This window comes from Lipophrys pholis (genome assembly GCF_963383615.2).
Source record: "Lipophrys pholis genome assembly, chromosome: 3".
Lineage (NCBI taxonomy): Eukaryota > Metazoa > Chordata > Actinopteri > Blenniiformes > Blenniidae > Lipophrys > Lipophrys pholis.
The window spans coordinates 15,224,617-15,248,554 of NC_137627.1; the positions used below are offsets into that span (position 1 = coordinate 15,224,617).

The 23,938-nt window shown below is 44.2% G+C and overlaps 1 protein-coding gene across 2 annotated transcripts in view; it reads left to right on the top strand.

The window, feature by feature from the left end:
• Positions 1-23,257, top strand: part of arhgap35a (Rho GTPase activating protein 35a) — a 67,315-nt gene extending 44,058 nt beyond the window's left edge. Inside the window, exons 2-7 of one of the 2 annotated variants that reach the window (XM_080459262.1) lie at positions 668-4,517; positions 10,575-10,716; positions 17,274-17,351; positions 19,328-19,459; positions 21,699-21,804; positions 22,552-23,257. In XM_080459262.1, coding sequence (XP_080315388.1) covers positions 783-4,517; positions 10,575-10,716; positions 17,274-17,351; positions 19,328-19,459; positions 21,699-21,804; positions 22,552-23,023 — 4,665 coding nt within the window. In that variant the 5' untranslated portion in view covers positions 668-782 and the 3' untranslated portion in view covers positions 23,024-23,257. The remainder of the gene's footprint in view (positions 1-667; positions 4,518-10,574; positions 10,717-17,273; positions 17,352-19,327; positions 19,460-21,698; positions 21,805-22,551) is intronic. The other variant, XM_080459263.1, reaches the window with a different exon arrangement.
• The last annotated feature ends 681 nt before the right edge of the window (positions 23,258-23,938 follow it).

The following is a 23,938-nucleotide window of genomic DNA, read 5'->3' on the forward strand; positions in this document are numbered from 1 at the left end:
TATGAAAACATGTTTTTGATAGAGACGAGTCAGCCAACAGGCAATTCAGCCTTTTAAAATGCAGATGGCTTTCCCTAGTTGGCCAATTAGTAACTTTAGCTCTGAAACACTTATCTCTTTTCATCTTCTTGTGTGTGTGTCTTTCATTCGGGGCGCAGCGAGCTCAGTGTGCCTGTTTACACAAGTGTATGGTGGTGCTTGTGTGCACATTCGTGTGTCTGCTCACTGAAAACCTCACATTATGTTGCTGGCAGGGAGATGACCAGCTATGCTGTTAGATCTCAGATAATAAGCCAAAACACATAGCTTGCCTCAATGAACATGAGTTTGAAATGGGGAAACCGCCACTGTTCGCAGTACAGCCCCAGCAGCATTAAAATTAAATGAGTTAAACTGGGAAAAATTGCCTTAAACTGAGCTACAGCTGGGTTAAGTAATGTGCAGCATTCCAGCAGCTTTGCCACTGACCTCAATCTTTTCAGGAAACCTTCAGTGGAGGAATAGGATCACAGATTAAACATTATTAACAGTGCATAGGCACATAGAAGGAATTTAGATGAGACACACACAATAGTTCTCCTAATAAACCCTGGCATTTAGCTTTTTTTTTATATTTCTCCAGATTAATTATATCTCCCTGTTCTCTCTCTTTCTCTCCCTCCTACAGAGCCAGACCCCAGCCCAGTGAGGTCATCTTGCATGGAAACCCTGCTTCTTTGGCAGCATCCTCCTCTCCCTAGAGCTATCAGCCAGCATGGCAGGATGAGCCTCTGCCAGCGATAATGATGGCCAAAAAGCAAGATGTCCGGGCACCCACCTACAACCTGGCCGTGGTTGGGCTGTCCGGCACAGAGAAGGAGAAAGGCCAATGTGGTGTGGGCAAGTCTTGCCTTTGTAACCGCTTTGTCCGGCCAAGCGCGGATGATTTCCACCTCGACCACACCTCCGTTCTGAGCACCAGTGACTTTGGAGGCCGCGTGGTGAACAATGACCACTTCCTGTTCTGGGGAGAGGCTGGCAGGACGCTGGAGGAGGGGCCCGAATGTCGTATGAATGTGGTGGAGCAGACCGAGTTCATTGATGATCAGACATTCCAGCCACACCGTAGCACGGCACTACAGCCTTACATCAAGAGGGCAGCTTCCACCAAGCTGGCTTCGGCTGAAAAGCTGATGTACTTTTGCACAGATCAGCTCGGTCTAGAGCAGGACTTTGAGCAGAAACAGATGCCTGAAGGCAAGCTCATGGTGGATGGCTATTTACTCTGTGTGGACGTTAGCAGGGGTATGAACCGTAGCTTTGAGGACCAGATGAAGTTTGTCACCAACCTCTATAACCAGCTAGCCAAAACAAAGAAACCTGTGGTGCTGGTTCTCACAAAATGCGATGAAGGAGTTGAGCGCTATATTAAAGACTCGCACACCTTTGCTCTAGCCAAGAAGAACCTACAGGTGGTAGAAACATCAGCGCGCTCTAATGTCAATGTTGAGCTAGCCTTTCTTACACTGGTTCAGCTAATAGACAAGAGTAGGGGAAAGCCCAAAATTATCCCTTACTTTGAGGCACTGAAACAGCAGAGTCAACAGATTGCCTCAGCCAAAGACCACTACGAGTGGCTGGTCAACCGAATTGTGAAGAACCACAATGAGACATGGCCAGCTGTCAGTCATCGCATGCAGTCAGCCCAAGAATACAAGGATTATGTTTTCCTTGAGGGAACAGCTAAAGCCAAGAAGCTCTTCCAGCAGCATGTGCATAGACTCAAACAAGACCATATAGAAAAACGTAGGAAGGCCTATCTTAGTACACTACCACAAGCACTTTCTGTGCTGCTACCCGAGTTGGATGAGATAGATCACCTGAGCTGGTCTGGAGTTCAGAAGGTCCTGGAGACAAAGAGAGATTTCTCCCAGTGGTTTGTAGTGCTGGATGATACCCCTTGGGAAATCACACCTCACATTGATAATATGGAGGATGATCGAATCCCCCAGGACCTTCTTGAGACACCTCCTGCTGAATCTATCTATGCGACCCACCTCGAGCAGCTAAGAAATGAACGCAAACGGGCTGAGATGAGGTGGGAGTTTAAAGAGAAGCTCAGTGTATCTCCTTTCATCACACCAGGAAAACCATGGGAAGAGGCCCGCAGCTTCATCATGAATGAAGATTTCTACCTGTGGTTGGATGAAACACAATATCTGGACATCTACAATAAACACCAGAAAGAAATCATTGACCGGGCCAAAGAGGACTTTCAAGAACTGCTTCTTGAATACTCTGAGCTTTTTTATGAGCTAGAAGTAGATGCAAAACCAAGTAAAGAGAAAATGGGAGCCATTCAGGAGCTGTTGGGAGAAGAGCTAAGATTCAAAGCTTTGCAGAAGCTGCAGGCGGAAAGGGATGCTCTAGTACTGAAACATATCCACTTTGTCTACCATCCTACAAAGGACACCTGTCCCAACAGTCCCCACTGTGTGGACAGTAAGATAGAGCAGATTCTGGCCTCCAAATTCCCCACCCGCTACCCATCATCTGACTGTGCAAGACTAGAAGGAGGCAGGGCAGAGAGGATAAATCTTGTCATCCTCGGAAAAGACGGGCTTGCCAGAGAGATGGCAAATGAGATAAGAGCTTTGTGCACCAGTGACGACCGGTACGTGTTAGATGGCAAGCTGTATGAGTTAACTCTTCGTCCCATTGAGGGAAATGTACGTCTGCCAGTCAATTCCTTTCACACACCAACCTTTACACCCCACGGTTGTCTATGTTTGTACAACTCAAAGGAATCTCTCTCATATGTTGTTGAGAGTATAGAGAAACTTAAAGAGTCAACTATTAGCAGAAGAGAAAGGGAAAACAGCTTATCTCACCTCCCGCTGTCCCTCCTTCTGGTCACCAAGCGAGGGGTGGGGTCCATAGGAGACATTGGTGGGGAGACGGCTCAAACTCTGATACAACAAGGCCAGCAGGTGGCTGGAAAGCTACAGAGTGCCTACCTAGACCCTGCCTCACCAGGAATGGGGTACGGCCGAAATGTCAGTGACAGGCAGATTGGCCAGATGCTGAGGGCCCTGTTAGAAACACGGAGGAACGTTGGAAGCAGTTCCCCACCTTTACCTCCTCCGTCCTCCACCTTTAGAGATTCTCAGTCACAGTCGGGGCTTGAGCCAGATCTTAGAATAGTCATGTGCCTGATGTGTGGAGACACTTATGACATAGACCAACTCTTAGCTCCTTTCCTGTTGCCCCAACATTGCCGGCCTGCCTCCAGCCTCAGCAGTGGCACGTCTGTTCTACTGGATCTTAGTATAGGAGGTCAAAGGCAGAACGTAGAGCTGTCATTGCTCTCCTTTCATTCCTCATTTTCCCTCCGCAAGACTGGCCTAGTCCATGGCTACATTGCAGTTTACTCTGCTCGCCGCAAAGCTTCCATGGAGACATTGTGTGCTTTCCTGTGTGAGGTGCAAGACATCATCCCAATCCAGCTGCTTGCCGTAGCCGAGAGCCAGATGGAGCTTTCAGACTCTGAATCAGCTAAGGAGCAAGTCAGTCAGGGAGAGGATCTGGCTCATGAAATAGAGGCCAGATTCAACTCAGTGATTTGTGGGCATGGTGGGGTAGTAGGAGGACTTCATAAGATAGACCTTTTCCATCCCTTCTTTAAGGAGGTGATAGAAAAGCGCACTATTGTTGAGGCCACACACATGTATGATAACGTGGCTGAGGCTTGTACCAATGAAAGCATCAGCCCTCGTTGTGGCTCTCCCATTCCAGTCAACATCCTGATGGACTCAGAGGACGATATCGACCCATCGCCACCTTACCCCAGCCTGAGAGAGGATGGCAGTCTTGGCTCCCACCTCGGAGGTTTCAAGCTGCCAGATCTGGATTCAAGTGATAACTTCTCTGTCATTTCTGAGCTCAGCACTTTCGAGAGCAAGCTGAACAACAAGATTCCTCCCCAAGTGAAGCCCAAACCTGTCCGTAAGGTTAACCTTGGCCCCTACATGGACCAACAAGGAGGCACAAACCGCCGCTCCTTGCCCCAAGCGGTCACATGGGCTCCAGGTAGTGAAGGAGGCTATGACCCCTCAGACTATGCAGAGCCCCTGGATGCTGTGAGCAAACCTCGACCCACAGAAGAGGAGAATATTTACTCTGTCCCTCACGACAGCACGCAGGGCAAGATTATCACCATACGCAATGCCAACAAAGGTCACGCCAATGGGAGTGCTGCAGGGAACGGGTCGGACAGCGAGGCTGACAGCAGCTCCCTGGAACGCAGGAGAAAGTTGTCAGCCATCGGGGTGAAGCCGAAGCTTTACAGAGACAGATCCAAGCGCCTTGGAAAGTTCAGCAGTTTTCGGACGAGCTTTTCCATCGGCAGTGACGATGAGATGGGCGGTGCACCTAAGACTGGCCACGATGAGGGGGGAGCCCAAAAGGACAACTCCATTGAGGAGAGTGAAGATCCCAAAAGGAGAAATATTCTCAAGAGCCTGCGCAGAAATACAAAAGTAAGTGCAACTGTACTTAAAGTGAATGTGGGTAACATGGTAAAGTTATTAGAAAACATGAAGATGCCAGTTGAGAGCATTTTAAATTGATTGTTGGATTTATACAGACTTTGTTAGAAAACAAAATACTCTTCTGAAACGTGCTTGATTCTCATGACATAAGCCAACATTATGACTTGGTAAATAAATGTATTTGGGCTTTAAATCTAACATACATGGAAAGTTCTCAGTTTGAATTAACTTGCAGGAAAAAGAACGTTTTTACATTGTATTTTAGCTTTTCAAGTTGCACCTGTGTGAGCATCGAATGGCCGGTTCTATCTTAACACACCGAGTGCAGAAATCACCAAGTGATACAGTGATAAAGGGGTTTTTGAACAAAGCTGCACCTATACACAAGCAGCTGATCGCTGTTTATTAATAGTCCAAAGCTATAAAAAATTGTTCAGTATAAACCAAACCCTGAAGCACAGCCAAGCAGAAAGACGACATACTGTAGAGTTTCTCTGAAAGCATGTCTGCCATATTGTTCTGTGACTGCGCTGTGGGAGTGCTCCACACTAGCCAGATCATCAGAGGAAAAAGAGACAAACTTCAGTAAGTAAACTTCTATACCAGACCAGCAGAAACTCCTAATGAATAGCGACAGAGCCACAGTAAACTCTGGTGTTTTATCTTTCTGTGCACATGTGTATGTCTGGTTGCATCAGGTCTCGTCTTACAGGAGCGCTGGCCTAATAATGCTGGACATTTATCTTGTGTAAGACTGTGCAAAACACCAGCCTCCATCTTACAATGCCTCATGTGGCGATGCATGAAATGAATTAAAGCTGGTGTTGTATCTCCACAAATTAGCTGTAAACATCCCTACGGTTTATTAAGCATGGGCACCAATGAGCCAGAAAAAAAAGGGGGGGAACCTAAGTAAAATTGTATTCTGATCTCCTGTCTGAAAATTAAAATGTGCTTTGTTGTAGTTTACAGAATGTGGTTCTGTCGTCACTTTGCTTTTGGCCTCACAATTAGTAATGTTACTTATTTGTATAATTGTGCAAGCGCATCTAAAATACATTTTCTTACAACAGAAAAGTTAGTTGCTTGTGACCTGTAATTTTTTTTTGATGAATATATATAGATGAATTATCCTTCTGATTCTTAATCTATTAGGCTTCAAAATCATAAATGCCGCATCTCAAAATATTAAGATCTGATGTGTTTCCTGGTGTCACAATTAAGTTTTAAAAACCAGTTTTAAATAGAACTGAAAAAACAAATAACATCCACATTCTTACTAATCCATTGGTTGACATTAGTGTCATTAAAAACTCAAGAATGTTGTTCACTGTTAACCTTTCTGGTATTGCTGTGAGATACGTGCCACGGCTGGTGAACTTGTTGCTGAGCTCCCCAATTTTCTCTTGTCACATTGAGTGGAGGCGCTTGTTTCCTTTTTCTTTCTGACTCAGTGTTCGTCGTCTCTTCTTGCTGATTCATAGTTTCTGTTTCTCATATTCTTGCTGCACTTTTTCTTTCTGTCTCTCGTCATCATGTTTTCCTCATATCTCCCTTTACTTCTTTTCCCCCCTGCTTGTGTTTTTTTATTTCCTTATTTGGCTGCTGTAGATATCTCCCGCTTCACTTGACTTTTTTTTCTTCCTGTGTCCTGTTCCCTTCTGTGCACGTCTCTCACCCGTGTTGTGGTGATACTTCTGACCTTACACTGTTCGGCTTATCAGTCTGGTATGCTGCTCATTCACACCCGTCCCGTGGTACAGAAGCGCCAGCCGAACAGGAGTTACAGCTGCGTGTGTTGTGCTTGTGCGTCGGTGATAATTACCATACCTGTCACTAGTTTGGAAGGAGAGGCTGCATGATTAATGTTTTCACACACTCAGCTGTGATGTCCAAGTACCTGCACTGAAGCAATCTTCTCACATAGATGAAATGCCTCCGCTGCATTCTCTCATGGCACTCATTATCGTTAGTGTTATTAATATTAAATGTTGGTTTGTTTATTCATTCCGACTGGGGAAAAAAAACTACATTTTGCCAAAAGAATGAGGAAACGTAGGAGCAGTAATCATGGTAAATCCAGTTTCAAATGTGGGGTAGAAAATATTTCTTTAAAACAAACAAACAATTGAAATGGTTTTGAGTAGAAGAGATGTAATGAAACAAACTGAAAAATGAAAAGCTATGAAACTGGCTGTGACGTAAAACTGTGAATGTCGAGTGTGACAGCGACTCCATTCTTCACAAGGGAAGCCTCCCTTTAGTGTCAATGAGTTTCATCAGTTTGCTCAGGGATTTGCAGCAACACCATATTTGTTGTGTGAAAGACACGGAGTCCAATAATCAGGGGACAAAGCATGAGTTGGACCAAATTAATGATTTATTCTCAATCTATGAATAAAAGTGATGAGTTTGATATTTTGAAGATAACAGAAGCATGACTTAGTCCTCTAACCTAAAGCTGTACTTCTTCTTAGAAGAACATACACATGAGCACATTTTCTGGTGGCGTAGAGCAGCAATTCAAGCTCTATGTTGGCAGCTATACAGGCTCCAATACCACTGTTCTTACACCGAGTAAAGACAGAAAAGAATCAATATAGTCTCAAATGACGTATTATAAATCTGCACATCCAACAAACCCCTAAGAGAACTAAAGTGAGTACACTGACTATGACACTGATCTACAGTCTAATTACTGCCTCTGATTTTTGCCCCACAGCAGGTTTGATATTCACATTTCAAGCATTTGGGTTTACTTGTGGTTGTAAAAAAAACAATCACAAAGTGATCAAGTCCCATCACCTGTTTCCAGACCAGCTGTCTTAAATACAACTGTCCATTTTCAACCTGCCACAGCCTGAAATCCCCACAGGATGTAATTTTACCGAGTTTATTTGAACATGTCAGGGAGATGTCGTGTAGCAGTGACCTGCTGTTGTTTGGGTGTCGGGTGTTCCTGTTGTTGCTCGCTGGTCAAGGTTAAAACAGAGTCAGATTTTCAGTTGTGCTGAAGGTAAAGATTTGTGTAAACACTTCCCTAGTCAGAGCCCTGGGGGTGCTGGTCTCTTATCCTGAGTCATGACGGGGGGGGGGGGGGGGGGGGGGGGGGGGGGGCGGGGGAATAATTGAAAATAGACACTAAGTCCATTTTAAATCCCCTTTTTACCGAAGGCAGTGACCAGCTGTGCCTCTTCTGATCACCCTCCCTCAGTGAGAGGCCGGAAACATTTCCTTTCTCTCTCTTCTGCAGCTTTTTTTTTTTTTTAAACCTCCTCAGCCAGCAAGAGGAGTGTTTCACATTCCTCAGTCACCTAGTTCGTCTAATGTCCTCATGCAAGAAAGAAGAGGGAAGGAGACAGTCCAGGCGCAGGCAAAAACACAGCCGCAGAAAGAAAGTGAAATGGAGATGGAGAGAAATCAGAGTTCTGGGGGAACTGGAGAACGGCGTCGGGTTTCTCCGTCCGACAGTGCACAGTGCATGTAAACACTCACCATGATGTCCGTATGTTATTACTAAGGATGTGTTTTGTTTTTCTTTTGTGGTTGAGGCCTGTTTTGTCATCTCATTGCTGGCTACATATCCTGTCTCAGCCAGCAACTCAAAGGAGTGGCCAGAAGGCAAAACTGCAGGGGAAGAGACAGTGAGAGAAAAGTGGGTGCAGGAGACGAGGAGGTGGAGGAGGAGGAGGAGGAGGAATATTGAGACAGTCTGTTAAACTGAGATAGGGCACAGATATACAACACAGTCAGTGTGATAGGACACAAATAAATTATGAGCTGATAGTTTGAGCTACAAACCGAGCTGGCAGTGAGTTATTCCAGCTCAGCCTTCTGCTGCTGTAGTGTCATGTCTCTTATTCTGATCTCTATATTTTTAATAACACCTCAGGTAGGTGTCTGTAAACTTGTGAACCGGCATGGTTGTGTGCAGGTGTGCAACAATAGAATACAGTCAAACGGAATATCTGTCACCGTTGTACAGTGATTATAATGAAACTGAAAGTGCAATAGTAAACAACCTATAAAAAGAACATAATACTGACAACCGTCCAACTCATGCATTGTTTTGTGGAAGTGTAAGGTGGTGTGTTTGCTGACGGAGGGAGTGTCAGAGATGGATCTTGGTTTTTCAGCAGGAGAGACAGAGCCTCAAGCGATAAGTAAAGGAATTCCAGTTTAGACTCTGCTCATGTGGGGTTATGATACAAAGGAAGAAAGCAAAAGTAACTGGCTGGATAAGAAGGTTTGTCATTTTTGGCCCATTGGTGTCATTTCATTAAATGTAAACTCTCCCAGTAAGTCATTAAGTGATATCATTATGTTGGTGAATGTTAAGTCATCAGCTTTCTATGCCATACAGCCTATATACAGTCCTTGATGTTTATTTCCAATCATTTATTAAAAATGTATTTCCAAGGTATGCTTTTTAGCAGGTCATAAGCGCAATGATCATAGAACGAACCAGCATCACCTTAAACATTGATGATGCTTGCATAAAACTCGTTCATCTAGAGAGAATTAAACATGACCATAATACATATCAGAAAATTACAGTCTTCATCAATCCTTATTTTGTGAGTTACTTCTACACTCACAACAGAAACCTTTTAGCCATTTATTTTTTTAATTTTGATTTGGACTATTATGGCATCTAGTTCAGAAATTCTGAAACACTTCTGATCACATGGAGGATATGTGTTTTTTTATTGTGACATTTCTGCTAAAAAGGAAAACGATAAAGCAAAAAAGTCATACATGTGTAATACATCTCAAATATATGCCGTTTTACTGAACCAGTATTTTTTGAGAGATGAGACATATGTGGACTGTAGAGATTTTACAATTCTTTTAATCTTTCTTCTCTAGTTCCACATTTGGCAGCAAACATGAACAACTTGAAGTGAGAATCTAATCATGAAATGTAATATGATTTAATTAGAATTTTATGTTTCAAGCAAACAGTAAATGCATTTCTGATAGCATTATTTATTTGAAATAAACAAAGATGCTGTACTGATTTGAAAAGAGCAGATTTAACTACATAATGTACAGTCACTGTGGCCTGTACGTATATTGTCTCGACAATGAATTCAAAAACCTTTATTGATTTAAAAAAAAAAAAAAAAAAAAAAAGCCATTGTTAACCTGCCCGGTCATGATTATTATCTCTCTGCTTGTTTTCATGAGGACTGCTATGAGGGAGAGTGTATACATATGTTATCCAAACAGTTTGGTGGAGTGCACCGAGGCCAGGATCTGGAGCATGGGGCACACCGGGCTTCTTTTCTCTAATGAGCACTCTTCTGCTCCGTTCCCCTCTCTGCATGCACCGTCTCTGTCTCCAGCCAACCATGCATCCCTGCCTCACCACGCAGCCTGCCGGGGCTGAGCCTCGGGGGGGGTGGGTGGGTGGGGAGGGGGGACTTACTAGTGATCCAGGCCTCAGGGGCCTTCAAAACATTCCCACTGAATGCCATTAAGACGCAGTACAATTACTGCTGATGTCTCTGCCGTCGAGAAAGGCGAGCGGAGGATGTTGCGGGAGTGTGTTCAACGTCTCTTAACTGAACAATAATAGGATCTGGAAAGTAATTAAAGAATAGGAGAGTCGGATTGTGTTGAGCTGCAGTGCGGTACCAGAGAGAGCGACTGAATGCTAAAGGAAGGTAAGACTGAGGAGATGAGGGCAAAGAACTGATGCATATCTCGCTGACGCGCAGAACATGGTTCAAAACAGGAATGTACGAGTACTTATCAGCTCGACTTTTCAAAAGAATGTGCGGGATAGGTGTGTACATGTATGTGTGTGTCATTTTGCTCAAGTAGTTAAAAAAGAAAGAAAAAGAAAAAAGGCAGTAATTTTTCAATAAAGCTTATTTCCTGCAGTGAATGCAAGAGCAGTGCCCCCTGGTTCAATTGTATTTCTGAAATGTGTTCTTATACCAGCTGTGTCAAAGTCAATCAGTCTCAAATAATGTTGTTTTCCTACTTACTTCTCCCACCAATGTGTCTTTTTCTTATTTTTTTCTTCCCCCCCTGCAGAAACCACGACCTAAACCGAGGCATTCCATCTCCAAACCCATCGAGAGCAACTACTTTGGTGTGCCACTTTCCACTGTGGTCAGTCCTGAGCGACCGATCCCAGTCTTCATCGAGAAGTGCATCCGATTCATTGAAACGACAGGTGAGACAAGAAAACGTAGCTCCCCGGTGAAGTCTCAGTTCAGTCCGGTTGAGTTATGGGATCGAGTGTGTTTCAGGGTCGCTGTGGCCCAAAGGTGGAACCAAATCGGGCTTCACTCTGATAATAACTGTATAATACAGCTCACAAGAACAGATGTTTTTATTGTGTTTATTTAGCCCGTCTTAGAAAGTGACTCCAACAACTCTATTGAACAGCGCGACATAAAAGCCCCCCAAAAAAACGGGTGTCATGCGATCTATAAAACTAAAAGAGGAAAGCAGAGGTTTTCTTGGTAGTACAAGCTGTAGGAAATACGTTGGGGATCACCAGTCGCAGCCACTACAGTGGCACTGCCATGTCGTCATGCTTAGTTGTTATGAATAAACACGTTGTTGTGCTGGTTGATGTGGTGTTTGGACACGCTCCTGTTTTCCGCCATTGAGCCGATATTCCCCCGTAAGAGGATTGTACCCGGAATGAAGGCGCCGGTCTACCTTTGCGTGCGCGCCACCTGTCTCCGCTCATTTTGCTGATTTCTTTTCTACTGCGTTTTCTCCGAGTCTTAATCCTATCCTCTGGTGGGATTGTTGTTGCTGTGTCTTTACGTCTTCCCTTTCTTTGCTCGGGTTTTTAGAAATGGTTGTGTCAGAGCTGGAAGGCTTTCCAGGTGGGCATCTACAGGGACGTGAACCTTTTTGATGATCTGAGCGCCGACGGAGGCAGAGTAAAGTGAATTCAAGTGGAGGAACAAAGCAGCTTCCGTTAATGATTACTTAAATATAGTTTCTGTGAGTTTCTGTGGCATCTCCCGGCAGGCTCAGGTGGAAACATCAAAAAGGAAAACGGGAGCTTCTGTTTCCTGCAGGTGCATTCAGTGTTTTTTTGTTGCGAAGTTTCGAGGAAGTCGTCTAAACCGCATTCAAAGCACGTCGGCAAAACCCACGGGAGATCGTGAGCATCAGATGTGTTGGTCACGGTGTCCTACATTTACCTGAAATTCTCTCATCTGGTTGAATTAACACCGTCAGCGGCTGCACGGCTGTATTTGGCTCAACGGCTCTTTTACCAGCATTTAATGCTGCTTTCCAGTTGGGTCACAGCTCACAAGTTTCAGCCTTTTTTTCAGATTCGCATAGTGGAAGAAATTCAAGATCCACTCACTTGAGGTTGGTGAACTCTACGGTAGACCGGCTGCAAGTTTCGATTTTGAAGATCTCGGCACACAGTGGGACATGTAATGTTAACGGCACGTCAAAGTGCTTCAACCTATTTCAATGACTCCAACCGGTAGCTTTGCTACAGTACTGCCTTTAGGTGAGAAGTTGCGGTGCGGTGAAGAGATGTGGCCTGATATTCTTATTCATGCTCGGAAAGAGCTCAAACGGAACAGCAGCTTCACTCGATGTGTTCTTTCTGTTTTATAACTTGCAACATTGTGATTTATTGAACGTCACTGCCTGACTTTTCCAAGATAATTCTGAGCATTGAAGGCAAATGGAGAGCGGCGTTCCAGCTGCAGAAGATGCAGGACTAAATAAAAAAAACAAGATGTATTGATGTTAAATAAAGTTTGGTCACTTGCATAACTTAGAGAAGTTTATTCCAAAAGAAAGTATTGTTAAAAAAAGAAGAAGAAAAAAAAGCAACTGCACACAAGTTGATTACAAGACTAGCGTGAAGAATTTCTTGGCTTCTGCCAGTAAAGTATGTTTGAGAAGCTATAATGTCCATAGAATTTGCGAAACCTGCAACAGGCCCTCAGCAGAGACAGTTTGTGGTTTGTTTGCAGTAACTGCAGGTATGTGTACAGATTCTTTGGAGGAGGATTAGATCCTGGAGGAGATGAGACAATGCAATGGTTCCTCATTTCACATTATTATACTGGAGATGGATATTATATTTAATTCCCAGAAACTTCTCTTAAAAGCTATTTATTTTAACCTTTCATAAAGCCTGTTGCAGACAAAGCAAGTGCTTAATTTTCTGAAAGAAATGACTGTTGCCTTGTGACATGCCAGTGCATTCCTCTGTAATCTCTGTCCTGATTAAACACAGTATTTGTGGATTACTGTGGCACACAAAACATCCACCTTCTCTGCCTGCGTGTGAGTGCAGCGCTCTAGATAACAAGGCGTCACGTCAGATTTCACCTCTTGCTTCTCCAGTGGTAACTGGAGCAGTCACAGCAGTTACTTCTGGATAAAAGTTTGGGTGGGGAAAACGGTTGAAAGTACATTTACGTGCATCCGCTCTGTTGTGCACACATGAGTGAATTTGCAGCTCCTCCAGAGGTATTTTCCACCTGTTATCCTCACTGACTTCTTTTAGCGTTTCTCCTAATCCTGTGTTTCCTCTCCTGTTCGCTCTCTCTGTGTTCGTGTTTCTCCACTTCTTCCTCCCGATCCACTCGTCCTCTTCACTCCAACTCTGCGAGTACCTACACTTGTCAGATTTGATTTCTGTCATTTCCTTCCCTGGCACACATTTCTATTTCTTGCCCTCACTTCTTGTCATCCCTCTCAAATCACCGTGTATTTTTTCTCTCTCCTCCAACTCCTCATCCCTTCACTTCTCCCTTCATTGCCTCCTCTGCTGCCGCCTGCCTGTGTGACCGTGTGCGTTAGCCGAGGGCTGGCCAGGTAATGTTCTGCCCCGTAGCTCACCTCTGTTCGATCAATATCGCCAGGTAGGAAACGAGGAGGACGTTTGGTCGCAGCTGTTTTCTGTGAGTTGGGTTTGTTTCAGCGATTTCTGTCAGTGTATGACAGCCTATTAATCTCAATACTTGTGGGTCAGATTTACTGAGATCCTCATTGGAGAGTGCTAAATTACATTTTCACACCAACAGATTCACCTTTTGGTTTGTGTCATTTTTGTTCGTTATTAGAAGACGATAGCACCATTGACAACAGAAGAATATGAATAAGGGATTTTTTTTCTTTTTTTTTCTATTGTTTTACATCTTCATGTAAAGATTGGCTAGAGAGCTGAGTGACCCAAAGCAGAAAATGAAATGTGACCTCTTGGAGTCAGAAATGTTGGAGGAAGTTACCAAACTTATTGGGGATTTAAAGCAAAATAAACATACAGTATCTATTTGGCCAAAGAAACACAATATATAAGAAGTAAATCAATGCTGGGGAAAGACAACTGAAGAATTTGTCAAACAAATGACACGATCCGAGAAGTGGAAAAGTGTAAATATCAATGAAACCATTCGGGCATCAGCTGAATACCAGAAACCAACTTAAACAACCGAATGGACAGAATGACACACATCCACTGACCTGTGCTGGAAAAAGAACAGAGATGCAATGTGTTGTTTAGCTGTGATTGTGGTTGCTGTGAGTCTGACTTTACACATCCCATATCAGTGTCTGGAATCTCTTGAGTAAAATGGCTCCTGCAGGAAATTTCCATACTGTGCTCAAACTCCTGACAATGAGTGACGCCGTCGAGCTGACCTTGTGCGTACTGTCTTGACCTACATCACACTGAATGTTAACTCAAAGCCGGCATCGCCGCCTTCATATTCACTCATAACATCATTGGTCATCTGTAAATTTTTACATTTGTTGGCTTATTTCTGGCATTACACATGAATTATTGACTGAAACACCTTGTTTTTCGGGGTTTGCTGTGTGTGATTTCTATTCTAAAGTCGTCTCTTTGTTGTCTCCCTTATTTGTGCTTCAGAACTCACTGCTTTTGTCCGTTGTGATAATGGGATTGAATGTGTTGTTTTCATTCATTCTTGTAGAAAAGCACCCATATAAAATCAATCCACGGTGACTGCAGTTATCTCTTCTGAGCGCCGTCTTTCTCTTTGCGGGTTAGTCGCAGTGCGCTCTGCTCATGGGCACCGAGGTGATGAATGAGCGTGTGCAGGCATATCTGCTGGCCGTAGGAGCCTCCATAGCGACGAAAAGGGCAGCACCCAGTGACTGACTGTCTCCATGGAGAACGATGAAATCAGTCCCCCCCCCCCCCCCCCCCCCCCTCGGAGCTGATGTGGGATCAGCTGGAGCGATGTCAGACAGTAACACGCTGCAGGAATTCAGCCGCTAACTGCAGGAACATTTATCACGCTCTTGAGTTTCTGTGATTACGGGTCCACGGGCATGTTTTTAGTCACTTGAATTTTGCTGGGAAGCACAACTCACCATAGATGGATGTGTTTTTCTTGAATGCTTTTATTTTATTTACATATATAGCCATTGCTTAAAGCTAATAGCACATACAGCTAATTAGATTAGTGATTTACTCCTAATATAACCTGCATTTTGGGCTGTAGTAGCATGGGATCTTATGAGAAGACATTGTTTGAGCCAAGTGTTTTTCTTTCCATTGACCCCAGGAGGTGCTGATGCGTGTTGTGTTTGACCATAGAGGGAGGGGAAGCTCATATTCTCAAACTTTCCCTGTAAATTATTTTACTCGCTGCCAAAACCCACAGACTTTTCTGACCCCACCCCCCCCACCCCCACTCTACGTTTTGACTCCTGTCACATTCTTTTCATTTTTCTGTAACCTCCATCTTTGATGTGTTGTAGTTTACCCCCCCATCCCGTATATCTTCCCTTATCTTAATCCTTACATTTTTTTCTTCCTCATTCTCCCTTTCATCAGGTGGACTCTCACTCGCATCTATCCACACGCTCCCCCGCTATCTTCCTCATCCTTGGGTGCTTGTCCTATTTTGCCCCTATCTCTCGCTCGCTCGCTCTCTCTCTCTCTCTCTCTCTCTCTCTCTCTCTCGCCCCATGGCTGCAACACTACTCCCTCTCCCTATCTCGCCACCCATCCCTGTTTTCCTAGTGTCTGGCTCGAAAAGCTTTTGTGGCTAATTGATTGGTGGAAGGAGGAGATCGATGTTGTATGCCTTGACTGAGAGCTCTCTCATTTCGTCCCTGCCTCTCCCTATCTCGTCCTCTTTTTCTGCCACTCCCTATCTCCCTCACTCCCTCTGGATTGCTCTTTGTCTCTGAATGTGTCAGTGAGCAGAAATTGAAAGGCGGAAGGTAAAGTGTTATCTTTTTTTTGGAAAGTGGAAAAAAAAACAGATAATGACTGGAGCTTAAAAGTATAAACTTTTGTTTACACCAGTTTCCTCTTTGCCTTTCCTGTCTGTGATGGACTCGCTTGGCAAGCAGTGATAATGTCTCCGGTTCAACCCTGGGTTGCCTTTGAATCTGCATGTTGTCCCTGTGCGTGCATGGGTTTTCTCTCAGGAGTCAGGTTTCTTTCCTCAGTTGTAACGTCCATGGTGTACACCAATCCGCCAATAACGATGGGCTCGAGGACACCGAGCTGGATAAAGTGGTAGAGATGATGGATTTGTTGTATTTACAGCAAAGCACCCCAACAAAAGATTGCAGTTTTAGAAATACTTAATGGGACTTGAAGGTTTTGATTTAGAGAATAGAGGTTTGGTCGACATTCTGATTGAGTTTGCAACACACAAACTAATTTGTTTGATTTGTCGAGATGTTGTAGACTGGTTTCAAGATGACTGTTTTTTGTATTCCTGGATAGTTAAGGGATTTCTAGAGGTAGCTTCTGCAATTTTTGGGAAATAAATCTTTGAAGTGAACCTCGGATTCATTCACCCCTATGAAGACTGATCTTCTAGACTCGAATACAATTCATCTGTTAAAAGAAAGAAAGCAATAAAATAAATATTTAAATTGTAAAACAGACAGTTGTGAAAAAGCTTTTGTGCTTTTTTCCCCCTTGACAATAAACCAAAACATACAAAACAAGTTTATTTGCTAGTCTAAAGTTTGTATTTATCTGCTCGACAACAAAAGTAATTGATTGAATTTATAAGTCAATGCACCTTACATTGAAACTTTAAAAATGCCGATTATATTTGATATAATAGAAGAGATAGACTTCAACAGGCTTTCTTTAGAAGTGTGTTATTGGCTATTTCAGTATTTAAAAATTGTACACACACAAATAATAGGAGGGAAAAAAACAACTAAAAAACAAACTATTGTCTGGAAAAAATAGCAGCTCTTTATATTCCATCTTTCATTTAGAATGCATTTAGTTTGATTTTCTATTGTTTGTGCTGCTGCGCTGTTAGAGGCCTTTAAACTGCTCAATGGGCTTCTTTTTTTTTTTTTTTTTTTGTCTGTCTTGCTCCTCTAAATGTTTTCGATTAATGCGAAATACACTTCACTGCTAACTGTTGAAGATAAAGAAAAAAGGTGACAAGATTTTCCTAAAAGTAAAGCGTGAGAGAGAAAACAGTCGATTCCACCACTTCCAACAGTCACTTAGTGTTGGGGCACTAAGGAAGCCTCAGCCTGTCACAGTGCACCAGTGGGCTTTCAGCAGGCCTGCAGGAGTGCTTTATGGGTTTCATAAATTGTGCTAATAGTGTGTTGAGGTGGAAGGTAGCAGAGGGAGCCCTCAGTACCTCTACTTTCTGTGTCCCTCCACTGTGTGATGACGTAAAGCTCACAAATGTTATTGTCCAGCTTCCAAACACACTCAAAAGCGGTTGCAAATTAAGAAGTGCAATAACATTCTGTCTCTCTTTCCACCAGGGTTGAGCACGGAGGGCATCTACAGGGTCAGCGGGAACAAGGCAGAGATGGAGAGCATGCAGCGGCAATTCGACCAAGGTGGGCTTCCTCCCTCTGAAGCAGTGTTTACTGTGGTGCAATTCACTGGCCCACACCAAAGAAGAGAGAAGTCCAGGCATGGGACAGGGTAGCTTTTGGGCATAAGAACTCGCCAACGGCCCATAAAAACGACAAGAGTCCAACCAGCATCGGGCAATAATCTGCCTGAGGGAAAAGGCCTTCACTTCCTGCTTGTACTGGGGAGTTCCTCCTCGGTCGTCTTCCTGCTCCTGTGCACATTGTCACATGTGTACAAGTGCTCTCAATGTGTGTCTCCATGCGTGTGCTTTTCTGGTGTGGGCAGTTAATTGCCTCCAGATTGGTTTGGTTAATGAAGCATGCTGCCGCCGAGATAGATAGCGGAGCAAGATGGCCTCTGTATGCAGCGTGTGAATGCATGCGTCCACGCCTGGCTGAGGTTGGATCGAGCCCGGGTAATAAGAGTTGAAATCCTGCATTGACTCATTCTGAGGCTCAGATGCCTCAGACTGACGAGACAATTACAGGAGATGACTAAAGCACAGGTGTCTCATAGCCGTACTGGGGACGGCACTTCATGGGCTCCCTGCAGATTCAGATAAATCATTACTGCAGAAAGCAGCATCACAGGCCCTGCACTTGGAAGCTCTCAATGTGGGAGATCTCGTCGGACCGTTCAAGAACCCTTCATAACGATATATATATATATATATATATATATATATATATATATATATATATATACTGTCTTTGTAAAGCAAAAAGTTATCAGAAAATGGCTTTTTTAATTAAGTCCCCTGCTCCCACACAAACGCTCTTTGCTGGAGTGGTACTCTAGTAGTTCTCGCTCTCTGGCTCTGTAGGCCGCCACTCCACTCAAATTAACTTTATAATTGTCTGTCATTCATTTGGCTTTTCTTTCAGTGGGTTCATGACCAGTCCTGTGGTACACGATGGTACTTGCATACGAGGATCAACACTAACTTTGTGCTCACCAGCCACTATTACCAAGCACTCAATAGTTTCACAAGCTGCAACTTTTTGTCATGAATTTAAGTTGTTATCTGACCAAAGTTGATTATGGTATTACCATTTATCCCAGACAAAAACAAGATTCACAAGAATTTTAATGGCAGTTAAAATAGTACTAGTCTGTCGTTTTATTCAAGTAGTACCACTCATGTACATCTACCCAACCTTTTTTAATCTATTTGTATTCATGGATTTTGGCAGGAATTTGCTGCCACAGCCATTTGTCATAAACTAAAGCATGTAGAATGTTTCATAAATTCATGTCTAAATTTTCTAATCGTGTAAGGGCCTCTTTCTGCCGAGAGGTGAAAACACTGCAGGCAGTCGATTAGTGTTTACTCATATAAGTTTGTTTGTTGTCTGCTGCATCAGTATGTTGCATACTGTTCTGAGAAAAGTTCAGTGTTGGATTAATTGCTATAAAAATGTTTTTAATGAGTTGTTTTTCCACCAATTAAATCTGTGAATTTTGGGCTCATTGAAGACCCAGCCCATACTCAGATATTCATAGATTTCTCAGACTGAATGATGCCACAACACGGCCTTGTTGAATATTGATAACATTGATCTCTTCAACGTCTGCTACTTTGGTATAGTTGGTAAGCCATTCAACATAACTCCAGGCCGATTCTGTGGCACAAAACAATAACAACACTACATTATCACAAAGAGTAGCATTCATCCCAATGTTTACAGCAAAAAATACGACAATATTGCCAAAGTATAATCAAGGATATATTAAATCTAGTCCTACTCTCGTGTGTAAAACCTTTGCACTGCTCATCACTTGACTAAAGTGCGAGTTTTAACTGTTAAGACACTGATTTACACTTTTAATACATTTCAAAGCTCTTCGATATATTTTGTTTTGTGTTATTTATTTCAAAGACAGTAGCGATGTGGTCAAATGTATGTGTTTGATAATTCAAATATATATTTTGTTCATTTTGTTTTGCTGTTTCCAGACCACAACCTGGACCTGGTAGAGAAAGACTTCACCATGAACACAGTAGCAGGGGCCATGAAGGCCTTCTTCTCCGAGCTACCGGAGCCGTTGGTGCCCTACGCCATGCAGGGAGAGCTGGTGGACGCCTTTAGTAAGTCTTTGTGTGTGTGTGTGTGTGTGTGTGGGGGGGAGCACATGGAGGAAGGGTCCTTCACTAAAAACCCACACATTGCTGGATTTTTGCAAAAATCCGTTTCCATTCATTGTAAGTTTTCTTTAACCTAACGAGCAAAAACTGCTGCAATCCAAATGCATTCATGGGGAGAATTGGATTTGCCACTCGGTGTGGAGCGGGGGCAGAGAGGAAAAGACGAGATGAAGGAGAGAATATTCAGGGCTTTGGAAAGGAGGATGTTGGGATGATTGCCCGCGGTGATGGAAGGATGCAGGAGTACCCGGGTGTGAATGAAGTCATGAGAAAATGGTCATATGTTAGATAAACGAAGGTGCTCCTGCACTTGCCACAGCCTCTCCTTTTTTCCTCTCTTTGTGTCCTGTAATCTGTCAGAATGGAGATTTAAAGCGTAGCTTAGTCTTGCGTCGCGCCACAGAGATTTACCAGCAGGCCGTGAGGTTGCTGTCACTCACCCAGCTCTGCGTGTGTGTGTGTGTGTGTGTGTGTGTGTGCGTTTTTACCAGCCCCGACGAGACCCTTCAGCCGTGACAGCGACCTGATAAAGCTCCTGCGGTTTCTGCCACAATTGAGTAAAAGACGAGAGAGTGAAGAAGAAAACCTTTTCATTCGGTGGAAAATAACAAATTGGGCTTGGCGTTTTCAGAATACAGGCTTATGGGATCCTACTGGACAGAGGGGTGGAGAAAAGAGAGATCAGGAAAAAGCTGATGGGTGGATTTTGCTGGATAGCGTCATGGTGACATCAGTTTCAATAATAAATAAGCTGCAGGAAGTTGGTATGTTTTGATTGCTGGTGATGGACATCTACCAGGAGGAGCTGAGGCTGTGTAAAGTCTCCCTACCTCAAATCTGTTTTTGATCCAAACTGACCTCATTGTGGGAATACAAACTCCGATTCTCTGATTGTAAATCATGTTTGTGATGTGGAGGAGAACATCTGCTGCTCTTGACTGCCGCGCTCTGCCTCGCTCACATACACACAGGATGGACTGTGGTAGCTGGTGACGTCAGCTTTTCTGACTCACTCCTCAGTGTCATCAGAGTTAACACACACCCTGTGCTGTGTGTGTGTGTGACAGTGTGAGAGAGAGTGTGTACTGGCTGAGTGGATGTTTTCCCTCTAGAGTGTTTGTAGAATTTTTAGCTTTCTTTTTTCTTAACCCCACAGTACTGTGATGGTCTTAGAAAAATAATGTGTCCATCGTTTTATCATTAAGGCAAATTGCAAGAATGTCAAAGAATGGGTTTTGGGTGTGGCCGGCCTTGGCTTCTAAAGCATAGATGGTTCAGATCCTTCTGTTTCTAACACAAAATGAGTGCAAATACAGTCAAATATCTTCTGTTAGTCTGTTATGGCTTCACCATAAGCAACATATAACACAGTGACCAGTTCTAGTGACTGTTGCACCCGCAGTCTGAGTCTCTCTTAGCAGATCAGCGTGTCTGGAAACGCCTCACGTCAACGTGATCACGGCGTATTCGCCCTAATTGCCCCTCTGCACGCCCTGGATGTACACACCAGTGCTTTATGAGGAGCCGAACGTGCGAGGCCACGATGTGTGGGATTATATCTGAACACCTCTAAGTCATAATCCTGCCTAGTTGTAATGATACTGTACCACAGGTTGCCACAGGGCAGCAGCACCTACATTAACCCAGGCTGATTTGATTATGGAAAGAGCTCAACGGTCATTTCCAGGACTCCTAGTTCTTCTTTGCGCTGAAGCCAAATCTTAATAAACACTGGCTGTGTGTTTAGGGTTGTTTTCCTCTGCGGTATGATTCATTTGGAGCCAAAGAGTTGCCTTCACGCTGTATTACATGATGGTTGAGTCGCATTATATTGCACCTGCCTACAGCACAGTGCTGTCTGGGTTGGAGTTTTTTTAAGGCGCCTGTGTGTGTGTGTGTGTGTGTGTGTATTCTTGTCACTGAGATGTGTGAAACTTGTGCTGTTGTAGGTCGAAATGAGTGTGTCCTGCACAGGATTTTTCAAGAACTCGAACCAATTGCTTTCCTCACGCTCCTCCAACTCGCTCCCTTCCTGTCATACTCTCCCCCACTCCTCCTGGTCTTTCTTAACCCTCCACTTTCACTCCCCTGACATCTTCTCCTCTCTCCCAGTAATATTTCCTTTCAGCCACTTTCCCTCTCTCCTGCCTCTAACCTCTCGTCTCCCTCTGCCCCCATTCAGAGATCAACGACCGGGAGCAGCGCTTCCAGACGATGAAGGATGTTCTGCGTCGCTTCCCCAAGGAGAATTACGAGGTTTTCAAATATGTCATCAGCCACTTGAACAAGTGAGTGAGTGACTGGGTCGGACATGGCCTCTGGCAAGCCGTGCTGAGTATACTGACCGTCACCCGGGCATGTGAGCGAGGAGTGGAATCACGAGAATACCGACGGAATAGAGGTTTCATTTACACCGAGTCAAGATCTGTAGAAGCGAAGGTTGAATCAGCGCTGTGTGTATGCAGATGGCAGTGGATGTTACGGTTCACTCTTACAGTAACAGATTGTTATCGAGGTTTTACAGATTGACTACTGTGCCGCAAGCTGCTCGTGCAATTTCAAATCAGGAAAAAAACTGCTTAGACACATACAACAACGATCAAAAGACGACTTTAAAAGCAACAAGAAAAAAACTAATTTTATAATATTCAGACTGCATCTTATTAAATTAACGTGGCATCATACTTAAATTAAGCAGAATTGCTTTCATCAATGTTGTTCCATTTATTTAGCTCCTTCTCTGAGAAGTCTGAATATAAGAAAGTTTACAGCCGCTTATGTTTGCATTAAAATTAGTTGTGAAGTTCATATGTTAAAAATACGTCTACTTCATAAAGTATGATGAAGTAATTGCATGGCCTACCATCTCCCCTATCCTCATTTCTCAAGCAAAATGTTGCATAGTACTGTTGATTAACCGTTTCCTTACGTAAGATCTCAATGAGGTATAAATCTACTGAGCTGCTGTACATCATGAACTTGAGGTTGTGATAAATGTACAGGTACATTCTCATGTTATTGTTTGTGTCTGTTAGGGTGAGCCAGAACAACAAGTTGAATCTGATGACCAGTGAGAATCTGTCCATCTGCTTCTGGCCCACACTCATGAGGCCAGATTTCACCACCATGGACGCGCTGACTGCCACCCGCACCTACCAGACAATCATCGAGGGCTTCATCCACCAGTGCTCGTACTTCTTCTACAATCAGCCCCTGGCGGACGGCCTCCCCGGCTCCCCCACCTCCACGCTCTCCGGCGGAGGAACGTCCGCCTACTCCTGCATGGCCGGAGGCTACTCCTCCTCGCCGACTCCGTCCCCGACTCCCTACGTCCTCCCCGCCACGCCGCCGGTCATCCCCCACTACGGCCCCCCGATCCACCATCACCACCTCCAGCATCAGTCCCCACCTCGATCCCCTCCCCACACCCCCCAGTCCCCGCTCCCAGCCCTGCTGCCACCCTCCCTGCATCCGCACCACCCCCCGACGGAACAACACACGCTGTGAAGCAGGGATCAAGGGAAAGAGGAACCAGTGCAAGCGGATGGATGAGAAGAATCAGTGATGCAAAGGTTCGGGATTAAGAGATTTTTAAAGTTTGGGAATGGAACTGAAACAGATGAAATAAGGACAGGAGGTAGGAAGTGAATGTGGGAGAGATTGAGTGAGATGCAGTATGTACAGGGAGAAACTTACATGTTTGGGAGAAGGACGCTTCCTTCGAGCCTCTGTTGCTTTTAGAAAAAGAAAAAAAAAAATGAACACACACACACACAAGCCAGCAAAGGGGACCAGTGAAGAACCTCTGAACTGGCAGTATGATCTCTCTCTCCCTCCTCGACACTTTATCCCTTCGTCGCTCGGTCTCACTTCATCTTACCCTGCCCTCCTTGCCTTACAGTCGTCGTACACACAAACACTAATTGAAGAGCAAGATGTTGCCAGTAATTGTTAAAGGGACTCAGAGAGGGATTAAAAAGTAAAGTGCAACAAGGGGCGAGGAGACTCTGCTATATTGGGATTGCTTCGACACACACACACACACACACACACACACACACACACACACACACACACACACACACACACACACACACACACACACACACACACACACACACACACACGGAGGCCAGTGTGCCTGCAACGGCCATTTTCCTCAATCTCTTAGCTTCTAACTGAATGGAGAAGAAAAACTTTGCTGTCTTGTGCACTTTTGTTTTTCTTTTTTGTTTTTCTGTTTCAAAACCAACTCACCTGCTGAACCAAGCTGGAGGCTTCGACTCAGATGAAGTGGAGCAGAGAGAAGGTGTGACTGTACAAAGGACTTCAGCAAGAGACGTGTGCTGCGACTCACCTGTCCAGATGTTCTGTCCTCCGCGATTCACAAATAGTTATTTGTCAACCCTTAACACACGCACA